Raw genomic sequence first — 21581 nt, forward strand, 5'->3', positions numbered from 1 at the left:
AAGCTGTCACCTCTGGCCTGGACAGGCGCACACTCTCCTGGGTGGAAAACTGGTTGGCTGGAGGGCCCAGAGAGTGGTGGGAAATGGAGTTAACTCCAGTTGGAGGCCAGTGACAAGTGGTGTCCCCAGGGCTCCATGCTGGGTCCAGCCCTGTTCAATGTCTTTATCAATGACCTGGATGAAGGCATTGAGCACACCCTTAGCAAGTTTGTGGATGACACTAAGCTGGGTGGAAGTGTCGATCTGCTGGAGGGCAGGGAGGCTCCAAAGGGATCTGAACAGGCTGGATCCATGGGCTGAGACCAACGGCGTGAGGTTAACAAGGCCAAATGCCGGGTCCTGCACTTGGGGCACAACAACCCTGAGCAGCTCCAGACTAGGAGAAGTCTGGCTGGAAAGCTGCCTGGAGGAGAGGGACCTGGGGGTGTTGGTTGACAGCGACTGAACGTGATCCAGCAGTGGCCCAGGTGGCCAAGAAGGCCAATGGCATCTTGGCTTGGATCAGGAACGGCGTGACCAGCAGGGCCAGGGAGGTTCTTCTCCCTCTGGACTCGGCCCTGGGGAGACCGCTCCTCAAATCCTGTGTTCAGTTCTGGGTCCCTCCCCACAAGAAGGATGTTGAGGCTCTGGAGCGAGTCCAGAGAAGAGCAACGGAGCTGGGGAAGGGGCTGGAGAACAGGCCTGAGGGCCCTGGGGGTGTTTAGGCTGGAGAAGAGGAGGCTGAGGGGAGACCTCATTGCTCTCTCCAACTCCCTGAGAGGAGGTTGTGGAGAGGAGGGAGCTGGGCTCTTCTCCCAAGTGACGAGGGACAGGACAAGAGGGAATGGCCTCAAGCTCCACCAGGGGAGATTTAGGCTGGACATTAGGAAAAAATTTTTCACGGAAAGGGTCATTGGGCACTGGCAGAGGCTGCCCAGGGAGGGGGTTGAGTCCCCTTCCCTGGAGGGGTTTAAGGCACGGGTGGACGAGGTGCTAAGGGGCATGGGTTAGTGTTTGATGGGAATGGTTGGACTCGATGATCCGGTGGGTCTTTTCCAACCTGGTGATTCTATGATTCTATGATTCTATGATGTGGCTACACATGGCTACCAAGGCTTGTGGTTGCAATGGGGTGGAGTGATGGGGGCAGAGCTCGTGGGGCTGCCCTTCTGGTGGCCAAGAAGGCCAGTGGCATCCTGAACTGTTCCAGAACCAGCGTGGCCAGCAGGAGCAGGGCAGGGATTGTGCCCCTGGACTCGGTGCTGGGGAGGCCGCCCCTCGACTGCTGGGCTCAGTTCTGGGCCCCTCGCTCCAAGAAGGACCTTGAGGGGCTGGAGTGTGTCTGGAGAAGGGAACGGAGCTGGGGAAGGGGCTGGAGAACAAGGGTTCTGAGAGGCGTCTGAGGGCCCTGGGGCTGTTTATCCTGGAGAAGAGGAGGCTGAGGGATCTCATTGCTGTCTGCAACTGCCTGAAAGGGCGTTGTCCCCCATCCAGTAGTGAAATCGTGGATTGTCCCAACCCAGGTGCAGGACCTTACACGTGGCCTGGTTGAACCTCATGGGGTTTTTCAATGTGGCCGTAGCATGCAGTTTCCTCCCCCATCCCTCCGAGTCAGCTCTGTGTTCTCTTCGAGTGCTGCACTTACTGATTTTCTCTGTGCTTGTGACGCTTTGTAACGTGAGAGCATTTGAGTTTCCCTTTGCCTAAACTGCACGGATGTTGCCTTGCAATAACAAAGCCCTTCACCTGTGTTTTGGTGTCTTCTGTAGGTTGGCACCGGTGCCACAGTTGCCACGCTGGCCGATGCCTCGGAGCTGCCCACCACTGTGACCGTCGCACAAGTCAATTATTCTGCAGTGACCGATGGAGAGGTGAGGGTCTGGGCCGTGTTTGTGATGCCCATGCCAGAATTATCCAGTCTGAGCTTGAATGAAGCTAAAAGTTCTGTAGAACTTAGTACTCAAAGAAAATACCAGGCTTGGCTTCACCACCCCGCAGCCTTAGACCTTAATGTACATGTGAGTGCAATTCTGTATGATTTGGTACAGAAAGCCTTGAACTGCTGTCACTGCCTCACGACAGCACAGATGCAGTTGTGGGGGAAGCCTCAGTTCTGAATTTCATACACTTTATTGATGTAGCACATAGGGACTTAATCATAGATCCTGAAATGGTTTGTGTTGGAAGAGACCTCAAATCTTACCCAGTCCCACCCCGGCCCTGGGCAGGGACACCTCCCACTGGATCAGGGGCTCCGAGCCCCATCCAACCTGGCCTTGAACCCCTCCAGTGATGGGGCAGCCACAGCTTCTCTGGGCAACCTGGGCCAGGGCCTCTTCACCCTCATCCTGAAGAATTTCTTCACAATATTTCATCTAAATCTTCCCTCTTCCAATTTAAAGCCATTTCCCCTCATCCTGTCACTCCAGGCCCTTGGGAAAAACCTCTCCCCAGCTTTCCTGGAGCCCCTTTCCGTACTGGAAGCTGCTCTGAGGTCTCCCCACAGCCTTCTCTTCTCCAGACTGAACAACCCCAACTCTCCCAGCCTGTCCTCAGAGCAGAGGGGCTCCAGCCCTCTCATCATCTCCGTGGCCTCCTCTGGACCCATTCCAGCAGTTCCATCTCCTTCTTGTGTTGGGGATTCCAGAACTGGACACAGAGTCCAGGTGGGGTCTCACCAGAGCAGAGCAGAGCAGAGCAGAGCAGAGGGGCAGGATCCCCTCCCGTAGCCACATGACTCGCAGAAGTGCCTGTTTGTGGGTTTGTACTGAAAAGCTGTTTGTTGTGAGCTGTGGCTCCTGGGTTCCTGTTTGCCAGCTCAGGGTTGGGAGCAATGCCTGGGATAGCTGAGCCTGCATCGCTGTCTGCAACTGCCTGACAGGAGGTTGTGGAGAGGTGGGTGCTTGGCTCTTCTCCCAAGTGACAGGGGATGGGATGAGAGGAAACAGCCTCAAGTTCTGCTAGGGGCGGTTCAGATTGGACATCAGGAAGAATCTCTCCACGGAAAAGGTTCTCAGGCCCTGGCAGAGGCTGCCCAGGGCGGTGGTGGAGTCCCCATCCCTGGAGGGGTTTAAAAGCTGGGCAGATGAGGTGCTCAGGGATGGTTCAGTAGTGGACAGGGATGGTTGGAGTCGATGATCTCCAAGGTCTTTTCCAACCAAGCAATTCTGAATCTGTGAAAGTTTCTTCAGCTGCTCCACACTTTGGCTGGTTGGTTTGGCTTTTCCTCTTGAGGATCTGGTTGGGCCATTTCAGCCCTTAAATCTGCACACAATTTGCATATGTGTATTTTTCACCTTCTTTTAAACCAAGTAACAAACTCCTTTTCTGTCTGTTTAGGAAACGTTCCTTTAAGACTACAAAGATATTTTTTTTTACTCTCTTTTCTACCCCAAACTCACCTTTAAGCAAGGCTCCAGGTGCTCCGTGCCCCTTTACGTGCCAGGACTGCTGGCCGGACACGCTGCGCAGCGACAGATGGCAGCACAGATCAGCTCTGCACTGTGTCCATCCCTGACCCGCTGCAGCTCCCGGCGCTGGGGCCTCACCTCGAGGTTCTTGGCAGCTGCTTTGAGGGTTTTCAAGGAGCAGTTGTAGCTCGTGAGGTTGGAAAGCCATTTCTCAAAGGCACCAAGAGAAGTAGGGGAGCACAGGCATCCAATTCCTAACATGACCAGAACGTCTGAGTGATATCTTGGACAAAATAAGGATACAGAAGTGACCCTGTTCTGGGAGTGGGTGCTAATTTTCTGCACAGACAAATTCCCAGCACGCTGGCAGCCTCTCCAGGGATGCTTCTGCCCTGTCTCTCACTGTGTGAAGATCTGAGTGAGCTCTGAGTAAATCAATGCGATTGGACAATCATCAAATCGTAGAACAGTTTGAGCTGGAAGGGACCTCCAAGCCCATCCAGTTCCACCCCTGCCATGGGCAGGGACACCTCCCACTGGATCAGGGGCTCTAAGCTCCATCCAACCTGGCCTTGAACCCCTCCAGGGATGGGGCAGCCATGGCCTCTCTGAGCAACCTGGGCCAGAGCCTCCCCACCCTCACAGGGAAAGATTCCTTCATAAGATCTCATCTGACTTGTTTTGTTGTGGATGTGGCTGGACATGAGGGGTTGTGGGAGGTTGAGGGGCTTTGCAGATGTTTGTGGGGTGCGCTTTCCATGTGCGCTGAGGGAATTGAAGTTCTGGCTTCAAGACTGAACATACAGGGACAGCAACTGAAATCGTGGGCTGGACAGAGACTCGTGGCTGACAGAGGGTTGTAGGGTCTGGCAGTGTTCTCAGGTGGATCCCAGGCTTTGTCCCTTTTTTTCCCCTGTATCTCAGAGTCAAGATGTGTGCAAGATTCTGCAAAGACCTCTTGAAACTGTCTAGATCTTTAATTTTAGGAAGCAATTGCGCGCTTGTGGCACAACATTCATCCTATGGCCTTTCATTTTGGTTTTCTCCACAGGTGGAGCAGAACTGGGCCACGCTACAGGGGGGTGAGATGACCATCCAGACGACGCAGGCATCAGAGGCCACGCAGGCGGTGGCATCGTTAGCAGAAGCAGCGGTGGCTGCATCTCAGGAGATGCAACAAGGAGCAACTGTTACCATGGCACTCAACAGGTAGGGGTGAGAGGAGGAGGCTCGAAGCACGCGTCTATGACATTTCCCTCTGTGTTATCACCCTGACGGTGCAAAACCTGCTGTGTACAGGCTTTTCCTTAGCAAATTCCTACTTCAGCCTGTGTCCAGGTGTCTGCAGGACAGTTCCTGGTCTCTGCTGTAAGAGCACTGACACGGAAGCTTCCTGAAAGAGGAAGATATGGGTGGTAACTGTACCCTAACGGTCCTGTTTGGGCAGCAAAGGCAGAATCACAGAATGGTCTGGTTTGAAAAGACCTTTAAGATCATCGAGTCCAACTATTGATCCAGGCCTGCTAAGTCCGCCACCAGACCGTGTCCCCAAGTATGAAATCTACTAGCCTTGTAAACCCCTCCAGGGATGAGGACTTAACCACCTCCCTGGGCAGCCTCTGCCAGTGCCTGAGAACCCTTTCAGTAAAGAAATTCCTCCTGATATCCAACCTAAACTTCCCCTGTTGGTTAGATTTTTGGTTGTGCTCACGTTACCAAGATGTGCAGCGTAGTTCTCTGCAGGTTTGTGCAGCAGGAGGCAGTGTCTTTGCGCAGCTCATAGAATTGTTGAATGGTTTGGGTGGGAAGGGACCTCCGAGCCCATCCAGTCCCACTCCTGCCATGGGCAGGGACACCTCCCACTGGATCAGGGGCTCCAAGCCCCATCCAGCCTGGCCTTGAACACCTCCAGGGATGGGGCAGCCACGGCTTCTCTGGGCAACCTGGGCCAGGGCCTCCCCATCCTCATCGTGAAGAATTTCTTCCTAATATCCAATCTAAATCTTCTCTCTTCCAATTTAAAGCCATTCCCCCTCATCCTGTCACTCTAGGCTCTTGGAAAAAGTCCCTCCTCAGCTTTCCTGGAGCCCCTTTCCATTCTGGAAGGTTCTCTAAGGTCTCCCTGCAGCCTTCTCTTCTCCAGGCTCGACAACCCCAACTCTCCCAGCCTGTCCTATGGGAGGTGCTCCAAAGAGGGTATAGAAAGGGAAGAGTCATACTCACTCCTTCCTAAATATCAGCTCCTGGCTGTTCTCACAGCGGGGCGGCTGCACAAGAAGGACCTTTGGTCTGACCACATTTGTGTGAGCAAAGGGAAGAATATGGTGCTCAGCTACTGATCACTCGTTAAAAGGAATTATTAAACCACTTGTCTGGGGAGAAGCTCTCTTTGCTAAGGAAGAACATGTATTTGTGAGGTACTGACTGGCTGAGATCCTGGTCGTGGTGACCTCTGGGCCTGGTTCAGTGCAAAGTGAACCATCTGGGTCGGTGAGGTGGGGTGGAGCTCTCAAATCCATAGAGATCAAGAATGTGGCAGTGCCAAAAGTAAGAGTTTTGAACCAGAAACTTACTCGGATTGTCTGAAAGCTTTTAGTGAAGTCCCAGGCAGAAAGTTGTGGAGGTAAGAGGGCAGGGATGTTCCAGGAGATCCACAAGCTGGAAAGAGCCAAGCGGAAGCAGCTTCTCCCTATGTTTTTTTTTGTCCATGGTAGGTTTTCTGCTCTGGATGACTTCATCTGGGCCCAGCAAGGACCCCTCCTGTCTGGATTTGTTCCCTTGATGTGCAATACCTGGTTGAAATGAATGCCACCAGTGGGGAGTTGTTTGGTTTTTCAGTCATCTCCCTAATCCTTCTTCTGTCCTGTGCCCGCAGTGAAGCAGCTGCCCACGCAGTCGCCACGCTTGCCGAAGCCACTCTTCAAGGTGGAGGACAAATCGTCCTGTCCGGTGAAACTGCAGCGGCAGTAGGAGCGCTTACCGGAGTCCAAGATGCCAACGGTAAGACTGCCTGTTTTATTTCTTTGCTTTCACCTAGGGGATTTTACCTCTCTTTTACTTGAAATATCAAGTTTTCACTGGTAAAATATCAAGTTTTCACTGACTGCTGGTGGTTGTGAGCCATGTTGTGACTTCAAATCTCAGAACAAAGTGGTAGCACCAACCTGTTTATTTCCAGAGAGCTGGTGGCTCCGCTCTTTTCCTCCTCCTGCCCGCCCACTCTTTAGCCTTAGGTTTTGCGGGGAAAACAGCTCCCCACACTCTATCTGTACAGTGCCTCGTGCCAGCAGGACTAGGCTGGGGCAGCTGACATGACTTGTCAGTGCTGTAACGAACTCATCTCCAAAATGCATCCCTGGGACGTGGCAGGAAGTCCAACCAATGCTTCGTTACCCACTCGTTACCTTCCCTTCTCTAGACTGTTTTGTCATGCTTGGTGACAGCTCTGGAGTGACTGCTGCTTGGGTGCCACCTTCCAGTCCTCCCTTGGCCATCAGCCTTGGATTCTTGGCCTCCTGCTTTATTTTCCATCTCTCCACCGTAGCCAATCTCTTGGTTCTGGGGATTCTCTAGTGTTCCTCACCTATCTGGGTGTCTCTTCTGCCAAGGCTGGTGACCTCAGCAGTTACTCAAACTAAGCAGGGAGTTCATAGAAACTAGTTCAAGAGGCAACACTGGAACGTGTGAATGTGTTGAGTTGGTGCTCACCTGCTGCGTTTGCCCAGTGCCTTTACCATGCTCTCCCCATTCGGAGATCAAACTCACTGGTTCCATTTATGAAATGGAAGGAGGTGTCGAAAGAACCTCGAAGTGGGTGCAGAGTGTGAAACTGTAAGGAAGAGACGCCTTGGGTATGGGGCTGTTTGGACATTTCTTGTCACTGGGGAACAACAGGAACGTGCAGGCAGGTGGCGGAACGGGGACTTCTTGCCTTGTTACTCTGCGCCTGAAACAGAAACGTGGCCAGATGAGACCTCGAGTTGGCCTCCCAACAAAATCCTTATCTCTTAGGGAAAACATTCTTGTTTTAAACATCTCACTTTAAAGCTTCAGCATTTAGTTTGCAGTGAAAACGGGCAGTGGAGGGAGAAGTAAATTCCCCTCGAGGTGTTTGACTTGCTGCCTCTTGCTATGGAGTCAGCCAGCCTGAAGAGGGAGCAGAAATTAAATGGAAGCCCTGTCCTTGGAGCTGGGAGCGCACCTGATGCTGAGAGGGAAGAGCAGGTTGTGTTGCATTGGGCTTTGACAGCAGCCTGATGTGAGGGGGATCAATGGCGTGCGTTTATCGAGGGAAGGATCCGACCCTGGATACTCAAAACCAGCAGCTAATCAGATTCGTGGAAGCACGTTGGTGTCCTTTAGCTGCACCACTGACTCCTTTTGGTCTGCTTCCAAAGTGCTTTCACGGGCTGAATTCCTCTGGATGCTCCCCCTGAGCACCTCTTCTCCTCCCACCCTTCCTGAGTTGCTCCACCTCACTCGCCCAGCATCGATATCGTTGCAATTCAGGCTGGTCTTCCTGTCTTTTGCAGCAGAGCTGGAAATCAGATGGGATTTGGAGTGCATTAAGGGGAGAGACTGCAGCATTCTCCTCTGTGCAAACCCTCTCCTGCGGCCCCTCGCCGTTTTTCCATTCTTCGATTTGCTCTCGTCTCCGATGGCATTAGGGGAAGGCTTTGTCGGCGTGGCTGTCCTTGGAAGCACCGTGCTCCTCGTTTCCTTACGTAACCAGCTAATTTATCTCCCCTAGGGACAGGGGCGATGCCGGTATCCATTCCTGCTGTCTCTGTCTGGGGAGGGAGAGCAGATGGATTTGCAGCGCTGGCTCTCCTGGGGGGATTTGTCTGCCTGCTCCGTACCCTGGAGCCCCGGGGATGAGTGTGAGCGTCCTCCTGCCACTGTTATCGGGTGCAGAGAGGACAACTGATCCACACACCCCTCTGTCCGGAGGAGGTGAAACAGGGAGTAATTTGGTGCCCTTAGGTGCAAGACGGGGAGGGGGAAAATGACTGTAGAGCCCTAATTGTGTTAACCAGCAAATTCCCCCTGCTCAGTGTTGCTGGCAAAGCCTTAATTTGCTGATATTCCCAATAAAGTCATCTCTCCAGGAATGCTCTCACCCCTCTGTAGGTCCTTGCTGGGGGATCCCAACCCCTTGCCCACATCACTTTTCCCTGGAAGGGACATCGGTTTATCCCAGTCCTATTAATAGTGAAAAGGAGGCAGCAGTTTAGCAGAATGGCTTGTGGTCCGGTAAGGCTTTTCGTTCCCAGTTTTAGATGTTAGATGCCATTATTCTCACTTTTGGTTTCATTTTTGGAATTTTCCCATCCCTTCTCTGACACCTGAATAGTAATTAGTGACCCCAGAGAACGAGGAAGGCTAAAGAGAGGCACCTTCTGTATGATCGTGGCTGCCTCGGCAGCTCGGGCTGCGCTTGGTCTCGTGGGGAGCTGGGAGCATGGCTGAACTGCCAAAGGGCTGCGGATAATCTTGTGATCGGTTACGTTCCTGGCCGAGGGAAATGAGATCCCCTGCGCCCGGGCAGCATCAAACTCGCTAAGTGCATTACGACTTCCTTGCTGCTCCAGAGCATCTGCTCCATCTCGGGATGCTGGAAGTGATGACCCCATGGTTTGAGCCTCAGATGTTTTGTGCTTAAGTGGTTGGCATGAAAGCAAAGCAGTGTTCGAAGCAGGAAAGGGACCAGAGCAGCACTGGCTCCTAGAGGTGTCTGGAAACTGGAAATCATGGAATCACAGAGTCACTTGGTTGGAAAAGACCTTTGAGGTCATCGAGTGCAACTGTCCTTGTCCATGACTAAACCATCCCTGAGCACCTCATCTGCCCGGCTTTTAAACCCCCCGAGGGATGGGGACCCCACCACTGCCCTGGGCAGCCTCTGCCAGGGCCTGAGAACCCTTTCCGTGAAGAGATTCTTCCTGATGTCCAATCTGAACCTGCCCTGGCAGAACTTGAGGCCGTTTCCTCTCATCCATCCCCTGCCACTTGGGAGAAGAGACCAGCACCCACCTCTCCACAACCTCCTGTCAGGCAGTTGCAGACAGCGATGAGGTCTCCCCTCAGCCTCCTCTTCTCCAGGATAAACAGCCCCAGGGCCCTCAGCCACCTCTCAGAACCCTTGTTCCCCAGCCCCTTCCCCAGCTCCATTCCCTTCTCCAGCCCCTCAAGGTCCTTCTTGGAGCGAGGGGCCCAGAACTGAGCCCAGGAGTCGAGGGGCGGCCTCCCCAGCACCGAGTCCAGGGGCACAATCCCTGTCCTGCTCCTGCTGGCCACGCTGTTTCTGGAACAGGCCAAGATGCCACTGGCCTTCTTGGCCACCTGGGCCACTGCTGGATCATGTTCAGCTGCTTTCAACCAACACCCCAGGTCCTTCTCCTCCAGGCAGCTTTCCAGCTGCTCTTCCCCAAGTCTGGAGCTGCTCGGGGTTGTTGTGTCCCCAGTGCAGGACCTGCCACTTGGCCTTGATGAACCTTATCCTGTTGGTCTCAGCCCATGGATCTAGCCTGGCCAGGTCCCTCTGCAGAGCCTTCTGCCTTCAAGCAGATCAACCCTACCACCCAGCTTTGTGTCATCCATGAACTTACTAAGGGAACACTCAATCCCCTCATCCAGATCATGGATAAAGATATTGAAGAGGACTGGACCCAGCACCAAGCCCTGGGGACACCACTTGTGCGGGGCCTCCGGCTGGATTCGACTCCATTCCCACCACTCTTTGGGACCAGCCCCCCAGCCCGTTTTTCACCCAGCAGAGTCCATCCGTCCAGGTCAGCGGCAGCCGCTTTCTCAGGCAAAGAAGTGTGAGAAGCGGTGCCAAAGGTTTACTGGGTGCAGGTACCCGACGTCCACACCTTTCCCTCATCCGCTGAGCGCCTCACTTTGTCGCAGGCGGCGATCAGGTTGGTTTGGCAGGACCTGCTGCTCACGAACCGATGTTGACTGGGCCTGATCGCCCGCTTGTGTGGCGTAAACGCTCTGCGAGGAGGGAGCTCGGTGCTCTGGTGCTGCTGCGGGTGTTGTGCCCGTGCTGGAGCCATCCCAGCACGCCAGGGCTGCAGGAGAGAAACTTGATCCGCATCGGGACGGAGAACGGTGCCAGCCCACAGCCCGGGCCTCGCTCGCTGGAGCATCCTCACACTGCAGCCTTTTGTTTGACATTGATCTGACTGGGGGCTTGAAAGCTGCTGCAGCTACGAGCTTCCTGCTTCTGGCTTTAAATATTGATGAAGCTTTTGCCTGAGCAGGGCCGGAGCAGGGCTGGAGCAGCGCAGCGCTGCCTGCGAAGGACGGAGCAGGCGCCCTGCCCAAGGAAGGTCGTTGAATGCCCTTGGTGTCATAAAACCTGGGGGATGTCACAGGTTCGCACAGCGTTCTGAAGAGCTGGTTTGAAGGCGAGAGGGGTGATGTTCTTGGAGCTCAAGTTGGGGTTCAGCAACAGAGCATGGAAGGAGGCGCAGTGGAAAGAGCTGGTGCTGGGAAGAGAATCAGCTCCAGAAGATGTGAAATCAAGCTGTGATCAGGGAATTGATGTCATGGACCCGAGGTGCAGCCAGAGACACAATGGATTCCTGCTTGTCCACCTTGGTCCTCGTGTGCCATAACTGCTGCTCTTTCCCCTGGCCCCAAAGCACATTTTATGGATTCCTCTCCTCCCTGTGCTGCTGGGGACGCTCCTGGGAGCTCTGCTGTGCCTGGTGCCAGCGCGGCAGCCGTGCGGGTGAGAGCAGCCTTGCCCTTCTCCATTCAAACCATCCAAACCAGTCAAACCCTTTCTCCCCACCACCAAAGGGAGCTGGGAGAGCCAGGATTATCACATGGTGATGGCAGCCCAGGGAGAGCATTAGGGCTCTGACGTGGGCCAAGGGGGATTAGCAAGTGCTCTGCTTTTGCAAACAGAGGGAACGAGGCATCGGGGTGCATCTTGTGAGGTAGCACAGGAGGAGGAAGCCCACAGTGGCGTTTAGGGTGACGGGGAACTCGCTGTGCAGGGGCGCTGGGGCGATTTCTGTATTTGGAGCAGTTTAATCGCTAAAAAAGCCTTCAGCCCTGGGTGAGGCTGCCGAGCCTCCCGCACGGAATCAATGAGGTGTCAGGTGGAAACCTGCCCCCACCCTCAGCTGTGCAGATGGGAGATGGAGGAGGGAGCAGAGACCTCCGGGCGGGAGCGCGACTGCCAGTCCTGTCGGGCGCTGTGCAGGCTCTTTTCAGCGGAAAGCACGTCCAGGAGGGGAAGGCAGAGTCAATCCCCTGATTCCCCAACATAAGAATGACCTGGAACTGCTGGAACAGGTCCAGAGGAGGCCGTGGAGGTGATGTGAGGGCTGGACCACAACCCATACGAGGACAGGCTGGGAGAGTTGGGGTTGTTCAGCCTGGAGAACTGAAGGCTCCAAGGAGATCTTATAGTGACCTTCCAGTACCTGAAGGGGCTACAAGGAAGCTGGGGAGGGGCTGTTTATAAAGGCTTGGAGTGACAGGACAAGGGGGAATGGCTTTAAATTGGAAGGTGGAAGATTTAGATGAGACATTAGGAAGAAATTCTTCATGATGAGAGTGGGGAGGCCCTGGCCCAGGTTGCCCAGAGAAGCCGTGGCTGCCTCATCCCTGGAGGGGTTCAAGGCCAGGCTGGATGGGGCTCGGAGCCCCTGATCCAGTGGGAGGTGTCCCTGCCCATGGCAGGGGTGGGACTGGATGGGCTTTGAGGTCTCTTCCACCCCAAACCATTCCATGATTCTATGATCTGGGGACTGTGCATGTCTCCCAGGGCGCTTGGAAACAGTGGGAGGTTCTCCAGACAGACCCAGCGCAGGGAACTGCCTGTTCCTGCCTTCGGACGCCTCAGGACAGGGCGGCGCGGCGCCCAGTCTGCTGGAAATGAGTAGATGGGGAAAAGGGGGGCAGGGCCTGCGAGGTTGCTCTGCTGCAAATGTGTTTTTCCTGTTGGATCTCCTTTTTTAGGGAAGAAGGACCCAAATGAGTCGCTAGCAACTTCGCAAAGTGCAGATCAGCTTGCTTGCATCCAAGCGGACAGGAAGGAAAGAGTCGAGCTATTTGCAGGGTCTTCCCATTGCGAGCAGATTTTTTTAATGAAGTATTCCCCCGAAACAGGTATGATTTAATCCCAATCGGAAGGAGAAGGGAGGAAAGTCACTTTTGCAGATGTGTTTCATACAGCAGGGGAGGAGAGAGGCTGGTGGCAGCCAGCAAGGAGTGAATGAGTGAGAGTTGATGGGTGTGTGCGCTGAGCATTTCCAGGAACAAGGAGAGGGGTTCCCTAGAGGAGGAGTCACTGATGTAAATGAATTATTGTCAGCAATGGGGCTGTGATGTCCTCTGAATAAAACATGCTGGCATAAGCCCCAGTTAAAACAAGCTCATTCTGTGTCAGGTACACAATTCCCTGCCTGCGCTCTGTAGAGAAGGGGGTACCTGGCCTCAGCTCAGCCATCTCTGCCCCTGCTCCCTCTCTGTCCCGGCAGCCCCGATGTGGGAATACGCCGTGCTGGGGTCGTGGGACGGCAGCCACAGGTCAGCGTGGTGCTGCTACGTCTTTCCCAGCACCAAAGTGTTTCCGAGAGCTTGGACCGCAGCTCCAGTTGCTCCGAACCACACCGGTGCGGGTGCTTTCTGCTGGCTTTGCTCAGAGCTGCTTTCCCTGATGTATTAAAACCACAGTGGTGGATTTCACGCCCTTTGCTGCTCTCCTGCACCACTGGTGGGGAATCGGCTCCGGGTGTCCTTGCTGCCACAGGCGCTCTGCGGCTTTGCTTTGACATCTTGGGACTGATGACGAGGCGGCTGCTGCTGACGATTAGGATTTGTCTGCTCACCAACCGGGACTAAAAATAGCAACTCAGTCCCTCTCATACTGTGCTGATAGCCAGATTTTCCCTTGGGTCCAACCAACCAGGCGCTACCTACGCCCGTGCGCGGTTGTGTCGCACAGAGCTGGCTTCGCGCAGCCCAGCCCAGTTTGCCGGGGTGGTTTGAGCAGCGCAGGAGGCTGCGGGCGCCACAGGTCTCGAGAGATGCTGGCCTTAGGGCTTCCCTTGCCTTGTCGAATGCCTTTGGCAGAGACACAGGAGGGTTGTTTCTGGCTTTTGGGGCAGGGAGGCTCACGGGCTCTGTCATCTGGCTTCCCTGGGGGAAGAAGTTTTGATATGATGAATGCTCGTGGTGAGCTGCCAGCCTCCTCTTTGGAAGGCGTTGAGGTGTTGAGGCACATGGGGAGAGCCTCCCAGGTGGGTTCGTGCCCCAGCTCTGTGTCCAAGCCTCATGTGAAGTCCACAGGCTGTTCTTTTCACTCCAAATGTGCCTTTGAGATTGGAAAGGAGAAGGCGGTGTCCTGGGGCGACACCAGGAGCTGTGCAGTTCCTGCCTTGCTCTCTTGCCATTCCCTAAAGATGCTCACGGTTCCTCCCCAGCGCGTTTGTGATAGCGTTAGGATACCCCGAGAGGGGAGCCGGCTTCCTTACGGGTAGGAATCGCTGCCAAGTGCTTTGCTCTTTGATCACTTCCAGCCCTTCTTTGAGTCCTGGTGGCTTCACAGAATCCTGGAATGGTTTGGAGTGGAAGGAGCCTCCAAGCCCTTCCAGTTCCACCCCTGCCATGGGCAGGGACACCTCCCACTGGATCAGGGGCTCCAAGCTCCATCCAACCTGGCCTTGAGCCCCTCCAGGGATGGGGCAGCCACGGCTTCTCTGGGCAACCTGGGCCAGGGCCTCCCCACTCTCATCATGAAGAATTGCTCCCTAATGTCTCATCTAAATCTTCCACCTTCCAATTTAAAGCCATTCCCCCTCGTCCTGTCACTCTAGGCTCTTGGAAAAAGCCCCTCCCAGCTTTCCTGGAGCCCCTTTCCGTACTGGAAGCTGCTCTAGGGTCTCCCCGCAGCCTTCTCTTCTCCAGGCTCAACCCCAACTCTCCCAGCCTGTCCTCAGAGGAGACGGCCTCCAGCTCTCCATCCTCTCCATGGCCCTCAGCCACGCGTTCCAGCGCATTCCCAGCCAGTACCTGAGCTGAGCCCCGTCTGGCCTTATCTCCTTGCTTCCCGCTGACCTTAAGGCATCTCCAGCACCTCCCTTGCCCTCCCCGATTCCCCTCCCCTGGCGAGCTCTGACATCCATCCCTGTTATCAGGCCGTGGAGACTTACAGGCTCTCCAGCTGTCACAGCTGATGCTGCCCCGGTTTAAGCGCAGGCCATTTACCTTCCACGTGTCCTGAATTAGGAGGAATGGACAGGAGGGCTGGGTCTGTTTAAAAATTAAAGCTGATTACAAGGCATTAACATTACATTTAAAGAAAGAGGCAGCACAGCCGTGCTCCTCTCCCAGCGTAGCTGCAATATGTTCCCTTTTGTTCCAGGCTGGAAGAGGAGGCAGGACCAGTATCGGCTCCAGGCTGGGCAGGATTTCTTCCGTATCTTAAAAAATCATAGAATCCTGGAATGGTTTGGGTTGGAAGGGACCTCAAAGCTATCCAATTTCACCTCCCTCCATGGGCAGGGACACCGCCTGCTGGATCAGGGGCTCCAAGCCCCATCCAACCTGGCCTTGAACCCCTCCAGGGATGGGGCAGCCTTGGCTTCTCTGGGTAACCTGGGCCAGGGCCTCAGGTCTTTCCATTTGACAGGTCTTTTCATTGTCGGTGTTCACCTTAAATTTCAGATGTTTGTTTCCATTTATGGTGACAAAGTCCTCAAAAACTTGGCTTTGAGAGCCACATTACTGAGATCCTGAGTTCTGCTGGTCCTCTCTGCTCACATCCCAGTACCTGGGGGTGACGGGGTGCATGGCACTGAGCTCACTGGGTGGTTGAGGTCACCTCAGGCTCCTGGAGAAGCTGCGTTTGGCCTGATGGCTGCGCAAGGTGACAGGCGTGGGCAGCTCTGCACAACTCCACTGAGCAGGAAAGGGTCTGGGCATCTTTATCATAGAATCATGGAATTGTTGGGGTTGGAAGGGATCTCAGAGCCTGTCTGGTTCCACCCCCTGCCATGGGCTGGGACACCTCCCACTGGGTCATGGTGTTGAGCACCTTCTTCATCTGTCTTTTAAACCCCTCCAGGGATGGGGACTCCGCCACCGCCCTGGGCAGCCTCGGCCAGAGCTTGAGAAACCTTTCTGTGAAGGAATTTTTCCTGATGTCCTATCTGAACCTGCCCTTGTGTGACTTGAGGCCTTTTCCTATCATCCCATCCCCTGTCACTAGAGAGAAGAGACCAGCACCCACTTTGCTCCAACCTCCTTCTCCCCTCAGCCTCCTCTTCTCCAGGCTAAACAGCCCCAGGGCCGTCAGCTGCCTTTCAGAACCCTTGTTCTCCAGCCCCTTCCCCAGCTCCATTCCCTCCTCTAGACATGAAGTTCACGTGCGATGGATTCTGCCTCTAATTGCGACTTACTCAAACTGGCGCTGAGCGTGTGGCAGCTCCCCTCGACTTTTTGAGCCCTGTGAGACGTTGGGTATTGTAACCCATCTCTGAAAGACCTTCCAACTTAACATCAGACTGGAGACAACCAAGGACAACATCCTGCAGGCTCAATCTCCCCTCATTCTCCTGCTCCTCCAGGCTGGGAGCTCCGAGCCCTCCCTCCTTGAGCTCCGGCCTGGTGATCTGCTGCCCAGAGAGGAGCAAGACTTGCTCCTTGAGCTGCAGGGCCTTGTTTCTTCTGCAGCTGATCCCCCTGACTCTTCACTGCCTGGGGCTGGGGGTGGGCAGTGGTTCCTGCTGTGGAGCAGCCCCAGCGTCTTCTAGTGCGGATTTTAGCTTGCAAGGTGGCTGCACTCCTGCTTGGGGAATCGGCATCTCCTCATCTCTGTCGGTGTGATGGGTGAGTGCTGCAGCCTCAGGCAAAGCCAGGGATGTGCCGGCGTAGAACTGAATGATCTTTAAGGTCCCTTCCAACCCAAACCATTCCATGATTCTTGCTGTGTCCTCGCTGGTTTTCTCCCCATGCCTTGCCACTGCCACCCCTTGCACCAGGTGAGGGCTTGGGGAATTGGAAGAGCGGCCCGTGATTACACTGAACTAGGGCAGATGGAGAGGGGCTTTCTAATCCCCCGGCACCCGCGGAGCTGGGCTGCAATCTGCTGTTCCATCACAGCCGGGAACGGTTCTTGCCGGCCCTACCAGGTACCTCGCGGCTGGGAGCTGGGCTGGATCCGGCTGCCGTCTCCCGTTCTGCACCAGGAGCCGTGGATGACGGGATGGGATGATGTAGATGCTGGGCTTTGGATGGATGGAGGCTCCTCTGACCCCAGGGCAGTTTGCAGGCTTGCTCCAGGCTCTTAATGGCTGTCAGCGGGTGCGGGGAGCAACCTGATCCAAGTGGGAAGCTGGCTGAAATCCCAGCAAGCTGTTACTGCGTGAGGCATCTTGTGGCTGGAGACGGGTTTTGTGAGCCCTCCCCCATCCCCAGGCACCCTGCTTGGAGGAGAAATCCCTGCGAGCTGAATTGTGAGCTGGGCCTTCCCGCAGCAAGGTTCCTTGGTGCAGCGAGGCTGAGTTTGCCTGGCTCAGTGCAATGAAGCTTGGTTTGCCTCTCGGTGCAATGAGGCTCGGTTTGCCTGGCTTGGAGTGATGAGGCTCCACTTGCCTCTCTCAGTGCTATGAGGCTCGGTTTGCCTGGCCCGGTGTGGTGAGGCTCAGTTTGTCTTGGCGTTTATAAAGCTCGTAGTCCTGTGTTTTGGACCAAAGCTCCCTCCCTGTGGAGACACCAGCGCTTTCCGCTCTCAGCGCAGCCTCCGTGCTCCTCGTTGAACTCTGCGTTCCCTCTTCCCAGCCCCACGCGATGCAGGGTGGACATCTCCGGATGGCTCAGGGTGCTGTTGGTTGCCCTTACAAAGTGCTCAGCCCCTCTGTGAGAGCAGCCCCTTTCCTAGAAGGGCCTGACCTTGTGCTCTGGGGCTGTGTTTGTCCCCTGCATTGGGTTTCTGTAGCAGCTTCCGAAGCCCCATCTGTCTTGTGCCTCTGGGGCAGAGGGAGGAGCCCTGTCCTGTGGCCGCTGAGCCTGTGAGCAATCTCACTTGCAGAAATGCTTTCATTGCCCGTGAGCCCTGGTGATGCCAGGTCTCAATTCATTCTCGAGTGGCCATGCTGGACCTTCAGCCTCCTGTGCTTCCCAAGTGGAACCCCTTCTCCTTCACTGGCCGTGGTGTTCAGCAGAGAGGGTTTGGGTTTGGAGAGGGCAGCATGTCTTGCTACAGGATTGATTCATTTATGCTTTAAGACATAAATGAATTTAGTGTTTGTTGTGTTGGTGTTGGTTTAGTGTTTGATACGATTGGTTGGACTCGATGATCCAGTGGGTCTCTTCCAACCTGGTTATTCTATGATTCTGTGACATCAGCAGGTGGCCCAGGAGCCTGGGGAGGTGCAGCTCAACCTTGGAATCCCTTGGCTGGTGGCACTCGGGCAGCCTTGTCCCAAAGGCTGGTGGGACGCCCTCGCCTGTGGGCACAGAAGGAAGGAAATGTATATTTGTCACCATAAGGACCATTCCAGCCTTCCAATCACCCTTCTGGGCAGAAATGTTGGTTGGCTTGAGAGTTGGGAGGCTCTACAGCGGGATCTGAGCAGCCTCAATCAATAGGCTGAGACCAATGGGATGGAGTCCCAATCCCTGGAGGGGTTTCAAAGCCGGGCAGACAAGGTGCTCAGGGATAGTTCAGTCGTGGGCAGGGACGGTTGGACTTGATGGTCTCGAAGGTCTTTTCCAACCGAGCGATTCTCTGGTTCCATGCCTTGGCTCCAGCCTGGCCCATGGACAGTGTGAGACTCACCCTCCTCTCGCCTTTCGCTGGGCGAGTCCCAACCATAGCTGGGCTTGAAATTAAAACCATTTTTCTTTGCCCTTTGACCAGGAACGCTTTTTCTGGTGCCTGGCGTCCCTCTGTGAAGTAAACGGTGGTGGCGGCAGAGGGTGGTGTGTTTGTCCCTGGAGGCCCTTGTCTCCCAGTGACCTTCTCAGCTCGTGGAGACAGCTTGGCTTTGCTCTAAAGCAGCTCATGTGACGGCCGTAATCTGCAGCCAGGAAACAGCTGGGCAGGAAGATTGCAGGGAAGCGCCCTATTTTCCTGGCACTGTGGACCCCGGCAGGGTGGCACACGAGAGCGGGATGGTGGGTTCTTCTTGCCCTCAGTGGCTGCTGCCTCCTTGGTTGCACTGGTCCATCTGCACGTTGGTGTGGTTGAAGCCACAGCAGCCACCGCTTCCCAGTCAGGAGCACACGTGAGCTTCCTGGAGTCAACACCAGCTGCCAAACAGGGTCCAAGAAGGGAAAAAAGCAGTTTCTCCTGAAGTGAGAGGACTCTTCCAAACCCAGAGGTGGCATCTCTTAAGCCTGGAGTTGCTTTGTTCCTCGCACCACGTATCCTTGGCTTAATTTACTCCCTGATGGGCACAAATTCCTTTTGGAACAACATATTCTGATGCCTCCACGGACCCATTTCTGCTCTGGGATGCTTGATCACTGGTGGAGTTTTTGCCCTCTGCCCACAGAAAGTTGAAGTGAGCCCTGGAGAAGAGACAAGAGCTGAAAAAGGGGAGATGGGGGGCGCTAGCTTGGAACTGGTTTAGTCTGGTGTTATTGGTTATTTCCACACCCAGCTTATGGACTGGAGCAAACTCTCCCTCACTATGGATTTGCCTCCTTATTGCCCAGATCCCAGGGCTGGAGCAGCTCTGCTCTGAGGCCAAGCTGGGAGAGTGGGGGTTGTTCAGCCAGGAGAAGAGAAGGCTGTGGGGAGAACTTAGAGCAGCTTCCAGTATGGAAAGGGGCTCCAGGAGCTGGGAAGGGGCTCTTGGTCAGGGAGTGCAGGGATAGGATGAGAGGGAATGGCTTTAAATTGGAAGGGGGAAGATTTAGATGAGACACTGGGAAGAAATTGTTTATGATGAGGATGGGGAGGCCCTGGCCCAGGTTGCCCAGAGCAGGGGTGGCTGCCCCATCCCTGGAGGGGTTCAAGGCCAGGTTGGATGGGGCTTGGAGCCCCTGATCCCATGAGAGGTGTCCCTGCTCGTGTCAGGGACTGGATGGGCTTGGAGGTCCCTTCCAACCAAACCATTCCATGATTTTGTGATCCTGGACTCTCTCATTTCTGCTTTCCCCCATGTTTTTGACCTTCAACACCTCAAGCGTGTCTAAACGGACAGGCTAGCGATTGGGAGCTGGTGCTGATAAGCTAGAGGAGCCGATGGCAGCTCATGCAGGTAGCCTCAGACCCAGATCCAGGCTCGGGCAGCCAGGGTGTCGTGCACCACGCTGCCACTGTGAGCTGCCCGCGGTTTGCCTTGGTTCACTCCAGGAAGAAGGTGCACGATCAGGAAGGGCAGCGCTTGTTCCTTATCCGAGTAATCCCTCGGTTTCTCTACCATCTCGGCCAGGAACCACTAGCAGCCATGAGTTTGTGGCTCCACTCACTTGTCCACCCACCAGCGGCCTGGGACAATCCCTCATCTCACGAAAGCACCAGCCCTCAGCACTGGCCATCTGTTTCCACTGCCCTCCGGCAGACTGGAGGACGAGGCCTCACACTGAAAGGCTTTCTGCTATTCCCCCGAGCCGGATCATCTCCTCCCTTCTACCCCTTCCCATCAGGAAGAAGAAAAAGCTTTGTGCTCCCAAGTGTCAGGGAGCTCTAATTGGTGTGTGCGCGGCGGGACCACTGTGTTTAAACGGTGATCACGGGGCTAATGGAAGCCAGGTTTTATTGCTGGCATAAATAGAGTGCGTTCAGCTCCTTTGAAGTTGCAGGGATCAGCATCTGGGGGGGTTGTGTTCAATTATTCACCATCAGCGAGCTCTGCCCATCAGCAAGCTCTCGCCCACAGATCAGAGAATCCTGGAATGGTTTGGGGTGGAAGGGACCTCCAAACCCATCCAGTCCCTGACACGAGCAGGGACACCTCCCACTGGATCAGGGGCTCCAAGCCCCATCCAACCTGGCCTTGAACCCCTCCAGGGATGGGGCAGCCACGGCCTCTCTGGGCAACCTGGGCCGGGGCCTCCCCATCCTCATCATAAACAATTTCTTCCCAGTGTCTCATCTAAATCTTCCCCCTTCCAATTTAAAGCCATTCCCCTTCATTCTATCACTTCAGGCCCTTGGAAAAAAAACCCTCCCCAGCTTTCCTGTCACACAGCGACTGCCGGAGTCTTCTTGCAGGTGTTGTCCGCGTGGGTCCTTGTGCCACGAGCCTCCTCTCCGTGGGCTCCTGTGCACCCAGAGTGAGACCCGCAGGCAGAAAACACCTGGAAGAGCCCCGCTTTCTGCAAAGCGAATGTCACACCAGAAGGCCTCGAGCTGTGCCAGGGGAGGTTTAGATTGGACATTAGGAGCGAATCCTTCACTGAGAGGGTTCTCAGGCCCTGGTAGAGGCCGCCCAGGGAGGTGATTGAGTCTCCATCCCTGGAGGTATTTAAAAGCCGGGCAGACAAGGTGCTCAGGGATATGATTCGTTTGAAGACAGGAACAGTTGGACTTGATGATCTCAAAGGTCTCTTCCAGACTTGGGATTCTATCATTCCGTGTCATCCTGAGGGACCTGCACAGAGGTGGTAGAATACCATGAATACGTTCTCTCAGGAGAGGGAGGTAGGAACCAGGTAGTGGAAGATGGTTGTGTGTGAGAAAAGGAGGAATGTGGACTGCAAAAGCTTGCTCCTCACAAAGTACATTCCATATCTGGGTGATGGGATTTATTGCTTACGTGGCTGAGGATGGGCCTGTCCTAGGCAAAGGGAGGAGGGGATCTGTGCCAAGCAGGTCCCTTGTCCTGTAGAGAAGATACCAAAGCCCTCTGGTGCTGACCAGCGTCGCAATAAGGGTGTGCGCAGGTTTGTAGTGGGGATGCTTTTATAGCTGGAGTTGAAGGGTATGCTCTGAAGAAGTGGAAAAGGGCCCTTGAGGTGGGTGTCCGGCCAGGTTTTCCCCCCAGGCATAAAGAAGAGTCCAGAGGCCACGGAGATGATGCAAGGGGGAGCACCTCTGCTGAGAGGACAGGCTGGGAGAGTTGGGGTTGTTGAGCCTGGAGAGGAGAAGGCTGCAGGGAGACCTTAGAGCAGCATCCAGTATGGAAAGGGGCTCCAGGAAAGCTGGGGAGGGGCTCTTGAGTGCAGGGACAGGATGAGGGGAATGGTTTTGAGCTGAAAGAGCAGAGATTGAGA

At 54.9% G+C, this 21581-nt stretch overlaps 1 protein-coding gene across 2 annotated transcripts in view; it reads left to right on the forward strand.

Moving 5' to 3' along the window:
- Positions 1 to 21581, forward strand: part of NRF1 (nuclear respiratory factor 1) — a 53226-nt gene that overhangs the window by 21630 nt on the left and 10015 nt on the right. The window contains exons 8-11 of one of the 2 annotated variants that reach the window (XM_069882304.1): positions 1749 to 1850; positions 4441 to 4598; positions 6265 to 6389; positions 12372 to 12521. In XM_069882304.1, coding sequence (XP_069738405.1) covers positions 1749 to 1850; positions 4441 to 4598; positions 6265 to 6389; positions 12372 to 12521 — 535 coding nt within the window. The remainder of the gene's footprint in view (positions 1 to 1748; positions 1851 to 4440; positions 4599 to 6264; positions 6390 to 12371; positions 12522 to 21581) is intronic. The other variant, XM_069882305.1, reaches the window with a different exon arrangement.

Source organism: Phaenicophaeus curvirostris, unplaced genomic scaffold, assembly GCF_032191515.1.
Source record: "Phaenicophaeus curvirostris isolate KB17595 unplaced genomic scaffold, BPBGC_Pcur_1.0 scaffold_115, whole genome shotgun sequence".
Classification (NCBI taxonomy): Eukaryota; Metazoa; Chordata; class Aves; order Cuculiformes; family Cuculidae; genus Phaenicophaeus; species Phaenicophaeus curvirostris.